Here is a 6,613-nt window from a genome sequence, read left to right as displayed (position 1 = left end):
ACAGTCTTTAAAAGCCTGTGTGTGGTCTCCCATTTGTTTGTCACTTCCTATGAGCCGGGTTGTGACATAAGCTGTAACTGAACAATTCATGCACATGGAGACAGTTTATCTTATTAATAGGAAGATTTCTTTTTCATGTAACTTCATCTTCTGCTGCTCAAGATAATAGGAGGTTTTGCTGGCAATACAAAATTAAAGACAGAGCATTTTAGGTGTAAATTCAGAAGGCTCATATCACTACTTATAATTCAGTTCAGTTCACAGAAAGAAAACATATCTTGAAGGAAGACGTGATGAACAACATGGATGTATTAACATACATATTGCTCTTGTGGCATTATTTTCTGTATGAGGATTAATGCTATGAAAATACTTTATAATCAGTATTTGTCATCATTTTATAATAAGCATCTGTAAAAAGAGGGAAAACCCCAATAATTAGGCAATTCCCTGTGAGCAAGCATTTGGCAACAGTGGGGAGGAAGAACTTCCTTTTGAGAGGAAACCTCCAGCTGAACCCAACTCAGAAATGGGCAGCCATCTACCGTGGCCAGATCGAGGGTGAGGAGAAAGAAAATAATGAAAAGTGGAGCAGAGAGAGAGGCCAAAACAGAAACTACATGGGAAGGAAGACAAAACTTCAAGATATGCAGTAGTGGCATGTAAATGAATCAGAAGTTTAAAAAAAAACATGTTCCCATGTGAACATTAAAGTAATGATCTAATTAAAAACAATTGCAATTAGTGTTATTACTGTTATTGCTACAGCAAAAGGCTTCAGTTTGATGAAGCATGCATAAAACCCTTTCACTTTTCACTCGGCTGTAGAAAACATAATAAATACAGCTTGTTACACAATAATGGGAGGCTGCGTTATACGTAACTGAACTGTGTAATACTAAAACTAAACAAATGTGTGTTCACTCTGACTCTGTGTTTTGGTTGAAAAAATAAACACACATTTGAACAGCCACCATCAGACAGCTTCTGTTATTATGTCCTATCATATCAACACATAATAAAACACAAATACTAACGCATTCTAACCAGTCACACTGACAAAAAACCCAAAACATTTCTACACTTATCTGCTTATCCATAACACTCTGCATTATAACATAATTTTAAGTATCTTCCGAGATGTAGGTCCAAACAGCAGATATGTGTTGGGTACATCTGTTCAACTGCTCATTAACACAGATATCTGATCAGATGGCAGCAACTCAATGCATTTAGGCATATCACAAAACTCAAAGCACCTCAAAATAATTTCTTGACCATGATAATGACTTTACTGTACTTAAATGACCTCTACAGTCACCAGTCTCACTCCCCTTTTGGGGTGTGGTGGAAGAGCATCATGGATCAGTAAAAACTGTGTGGCGCTATCATGACAATATGGAAGCAAAATCGCTAATGAATGTTTTTAACACCTTGTTGAATCTTTGCTGCTAAGAATTAAAGGGGGTCCAACCGGGTACTAGCACTGTGTACTTATTAAAGTGGCATGTGAGCATAAAGTTATCTCGTTTTGTATAATCAAAGTTTAATAAATAAATAAATAAATAAATAAATAATCTGATGTGGTCAGAGAACTTCCTTGTTGCTGAAGTACATTTGGTCAGAAAGAAAGCAGGTTACTAACCTTGTGGGTCAAGGGCTTCCCATCACCAAGAGCCTTTCCAGTCAGGGCATCAAAGAGAAGGATAACTTGTGAGAGAAAAAGAGAAAGAGGACACAGTAAAAGCACAGTCCGTATGATTTTGAAATTTTATAGTAAGCATGGAGTTTTCCCCTCACCTTTTTCATCACTCTTGTCCCGAATGGCTATGGTGTCGTTACTAAGTGAGACACTCTGGGCATTTAGAATATCTGCTCTCATACCCGGGAACTTTGGGGACGATATCAATCGTCCTTCATAGGAGAACGTATACAACCCTGCTCCATCCACTAGTAGAAAATGTCTGGGAGGGGGAGACAAGAGAGGCCAAGTTACTGTATATGCTGTATATTACACATTATATGACTGAGGTAACATGGTGAGGAATAAAGGGGAGCAAACAGGAAAATTAAATACATAACAGACGGTAAGAGTTAATTAACTGACACAAGAAGGTAATTTAAACATTTACTGAACAGCAACACACTGTTAACTTACTCAGTATGACTCATCAATCTAAACTGCGATTACAAAATGGCCAGTAATCTATTTAGCTCCATGCTGAGTGTCAGGGACACTGCACTGGAGTATTGCACAAGAGCTACTCCATATTAATCTAATTTCCCCCAGTGGTTTCACTCTCAGCCTTATTGTATGACAGGGCTGGCTGAGCTAGAGCACAACCCGACTGTGTGTGTACGTGTGCGTGCGTACATGTGCCCGTGCGTGTTTTTGTGTGTGTGTGTGTGTGTGTGTGTGTGTGTGTGCGCTTGGTTGGCTGCTGCTTGATGAGTGGCCAGTGCAGAGTAATGAAGCATTAGAGAAGCTGATAGATGATCCAACAGCCTGTTCTCTCTCCTGCTGCTTTGCTCCTGGAATAAAAAGACTCACTTCTCTGCTTGTAGGATGAGGCTGACTGTTCCCTCCTTTAGGTCAAAGATGAGAGGAGTATTCCAGTTTCTTGAGCTGGCAAAAATAAACAGCACAGTCGCAGACATTAAATAACTGTGCTACATCTGGCACAACTGCAGAGATGAGGAAAAAAAAAAAAGAAGCAAAAATATGACCCAGAGCAAAAGGGTAAAAAGCAATAAAAGACACAATATTTAGACAATATCAATGAATGGAGAGGAGATAAATCTGCAGAGTGAGCATAAAGAGTGCAGGCCTGAAAACAATCATTATAGGATGAAGTCTGCAGAACATGTTCCCTTGTTCCTAATCCTATTATTTTTCCATGAAGTGAAACAAAAAAAACCAAAACATCTCCATATTTTACAAAACACACAGATCATGAAGTAACAATAGCCTGAAATGAATCAGCAACTTGGTAAGATTTGGTTGTTTTTCCCTCCCATCAGAACCATTTTTTTCTGTGTGGTTATGTTTTATTTTTGTAGGTTTTTCTAGCTACACGGCATGAGATTTCAGTATATTCTGGTTGAATCAAAAGACTTTTCTCATGCTTTGCTCAGTAAAAGAGGAGCATGTTTTGTACAACAACAAAATATACTGAAAGCACATGATGAGAAACTATGACTTTGAATAGAGGATGAGAAGATAAAAAAAAAAAAAGACAAAAAAGAGCACTACTCACTTGTAGACATAGCACTGGAGGGAAGTCGCAACCACTAGGTGACCGTGTGCCAGAGATGCTTTGATGACTCGATCTCTAAACTCCAATAAGTCCACTGCATCGTTCAGCACATTCCTCACCTGTGGAAAAGAGAGGAAAGGAGAGGAGAGAGGGGGACTTAAAAGTGGAAAAAAAAAAAGTGTAGAGATGACTTGACTTTGCAGAAAGTATGACACAGGCACAAACTTTATATTACTGAGCAAACAATTCTCATTTAAAATGCAAAAAAAAAAAGAAACCCCAACAAAAAGGAAAGACGCTAGCTTCACTAGCAGAGGGCTGAACACAGTCACGTACACATTGGAGTGTAGTTATTCGTAATATACACAGGAAACTATATACAGTAAATCCAAGTATACGTAGGTCAGCTGTGGACACAGGGAAAGCAGTTCTTACTGTTTTAAGTGTGTGCGTGCAGCGGTCGGTACTAATTTTTTCACCTGCGTAGATAAATACTTCCCTCCAGCTCTCTGTGTGAATGAATGAAGGAGCCTTTTCCAGCACCAGGTGAAAGGTGGGGTTATTTTTACAGCTTTACAAATCTTCCTCCTCTGCTCCCTCCAGCAATCCAAATTTACATGCAACACAACCAGGAATAAAAAACATTTGACCGCAAGGTGGTAAATTTAGCTGGCTGATTCACAAACCACTGGCAGATGTGCAGTTTTAAAACGGACTTCGAGGAGGAGAGAGGGAGGAGGGAGACAGAGAAGCGCCTGCGAGGCTGAAAATAAATGGCTGATGACCCAACTTTGTTTGGTTTACACAAACTGCACTTGGTAGAGTTGTCTATGGGTGCACATGTGTGTTGGCACACGTGTGTAACCCTGCTTCTGTAGGTGTGTGTGCGTCCCTGCCTGAAAATAAACGAGTGTGTGTGTGTACACTTGGGTGTGTTAACCGCATGTAAACGCTACCTTGTGGTGAGTGCAAGTTTAAAAAGTAGAGAATGGTGAAGCGAGGGAGGCGGCGAGACAGGCTGGTCATTGTCATTGCAGGGCTGCACACTGGCACATTGGGAGGGTCCTCCTATAATATATGGCCACAGCTAGCCAAGGCCTGGGAGGCATTTGCTTCGCTGTATAGCATATTTACTCGCCTCTGTATAGTTTGCTGATAGCATTGCACTATTTTTCAATTCTCTTGCTACACCAACATAACGGAGTTGGCTCTGTTAAGTGTTTGAGTAAATATCCATACTCCTTTTCCCTAACAGGCAAGCTTATTTTCAGTGATTTTGGTTTAAACACAGACAGCTCTGAAGAGCAGAAAAGCAACTTTTATTATAGACCAGAAACAAAATGATTTTTACTATGATTCTTTTGGACACGTATATGATTACACCATTTATTTATGCACAAGTTACTGAAACATATTGGTCTTTTGGTTTACTTTAGATTCCGTCAGTCTTTTATCACCTGCTTTGTTAAATTAGAAAGGAAAACTAATTTGATGCAAACACAAACTCATTTGTATGAGGTAATCTTTCTACCTGCATGGTTCTCCTCTTTGTAAGAGTGATCACAAAATTCTTCCACTCCCAGTGCTGCTCCACCACATGGGCAAAGATGACATGTCCGTTGCCGCAGGCCCCGGCCAGCTGGGTGCCATCCGCAGACCAGGCCAAGCTGAACACACTTCCTGTGTTGGGCTTCTCCAACGCATAGGACCACTGGAGAGGGGCGAGATGAAGAATGAAATGGTAAATTGTTGGTGATATTAATAAACAATGTTAAACAATTACCTGTGGGGCAGTTTAGGAACTACTGACAATGTGAAGTTTAGCGAGCAGAAGCAGTAAGTCAACACACATGTGAGTGCTTATATGTGTGTATGTGCCAGAAAGACATAGGCCCAGTCAGTCATTGAGCAGTGATGAACCGTGAGACACAGACAGAGAACTTAGCTCTGCACCGCTCATAAACATACACTGCTATTTTCATCGACTACACTGATGGGGGGCTGGGAGAAGAGGGAGGGTTTATGGGTGTCTCTGAACTAAAGCTAATTAACAAAATCTCTTCCTTCTTTATATGAGAATAGGTTCAGTAAAGTCAGGGCTGAGAAGGATGGGGAAAAGAGGAGCAAAGAAAGAAATAATGACACTTTTTCTTGTCTGCTGTGCTGCATCAGACCGTCTGTCTGATAGTAAAGAATGGCAAAAGACACAACTGTGAGATAAGGAACTCCTTACTATCCAAGTCAAGGCACCCCTCATACTGCCCACCTCCCCTGTTTTTCTACTCTGGCATAGAACATAAGAGCAAAGGCTAAGGCCATTATGTTTTGATTCAGCAAGATTCTGTTGAGACAATGAATAAACTAACAGACAAAAAAAATCCAGTTTGTTATTTTCCAGAATGATCTCTCTGAAGGCCATGGAGTAGTAGGTAAAGGCACAATGAATATGTTTTGTGACATCGAAATTGTTGCTATTATCCATCATCTACAATAACTAGAGCCAATTTTCCTCACACAATAAGCCCTTCTGCCACTAGAGTCCCCCTTCCTCATCCTCCACAGCTGTGCCTGACCTCCTCTCTTGCCTTGAGCGCAAGTAGCTGGCTGACCTGAGTTTCTTAGCTGCAGTCTTCCACACAAACGCATGCATTCACACTGTAACCTGCTTATTAGGGAAGAAAAGTGCTAATGTTAACCTAGCCCTGCCTGCTTGCCTGCAATGGAGAGACAGGTGTGGTGCAGTGGGCCAAGTGCTGCGGTGAACCTTGGAGCAAAGGCCTCAGTGTGTTCACTGCCTAACACACACGCAGCTGCGGGATGTGAGGTGTATCGTTATTTCCTCTTCGTTGCCTCTGACAGGAGTAGAGGTAAAGTCAGAAAGCTACAGGTTTCTGGGCAGCTGCTTTGATCTCTCTCCTTCTCCTGGTCCCGTCTGCCTCATACACCCACCACTCAGATGGTTTTGGTCAGCACCCTCCCAGCAGTTAATGTCATATCAGGACCCAAAATAGCTTTAGGAAAAAGGACCTTTCCCATGTGGACAAAGGCTAGTTTGTTAAAGTGAGATTAATTTATATTTATCTTTTTCTCCCCTCCCTTCTTCCTTTAATTTCAGCAGCTTCAACTTCCTTTATGCATTACATTAATTACATTTTCTTTAAATCAACATACTTTTACATATAGATTTTTTTTGTTTTCCTCTCTTCCAAAAGAGTGAAAGTGTTCTTGCTTGAGCTCCAAAGCAGAGCAGCTTGGGCCAGCATTTACAATAACAACAGAACTCATTTATTCTTCTGCTAACATCTTGAGATGACCCACTCTGTGTTAAAGCACACCAGGGGTAAACGGGGGGGGGG

The 6,613-nt window shown here is 40.9% G+C and overlaps 1 protein-coding gene across 3 annotated transcripts in view; it reads right to left on the bottom strand.

The window, feature by feature from the left end:
* The window catches only part of ift80 (intraflagellar transport 80 homolog (Chlamydomonas)), a 51,883-nt gene that overhangs the window by 18,195 nt on the left and 27,075 nt on the right, over positions 1–6,613 (bottom strand). For all 3 annotated transcript variants that reach the window (XM_005742159.1, XM_005742158.1, XM_005742160.1), the window contains exons 9-13: positions 4,789–4,968; positions 3,258–3,376; positions 2,552–2,626; positions 1,801–1,964; positions 1,646–1,710 (exon numbers count right to left, since the gene is read on the bottom strand). In XM_005742159.1, coding sequence (XP_005742216.1) covers positions 1,646–1,710; positions 1,801–1,964; positions 2,552–2,626; positions 3,258–3,376; positions 4,789–4,968 — 603 coding nt within the window. The remainder of the gene's footprint in view (positions 1–1,645; positions 1,711–1,800; positions 1,965–2,551; positions 2,627–3,257; positions 3,377–4,788; positions 4,969–6,613) is intronic.

This window comes from Pundamilia nyererei, unplaced genomic scaffold (genome assembly GCF_000239375.1).
Source record: "Pundamilia nyererei isolate P.nyererei 1_Seehausen unplaced genomic scaffold, PunNye1.0 scaffold00117, whole genome shotgun sequence".
NCBI lineage: Eukaryota > Metazoa > Chordata > Actinopteri > Cichliformes > Cichlidae > Pundamilia > Pundamilia nyererei.
Note: the sequence above shows the minus strand (reverse complement) of the source record. Positions and strands in the feature narration are given on the sequence as shown.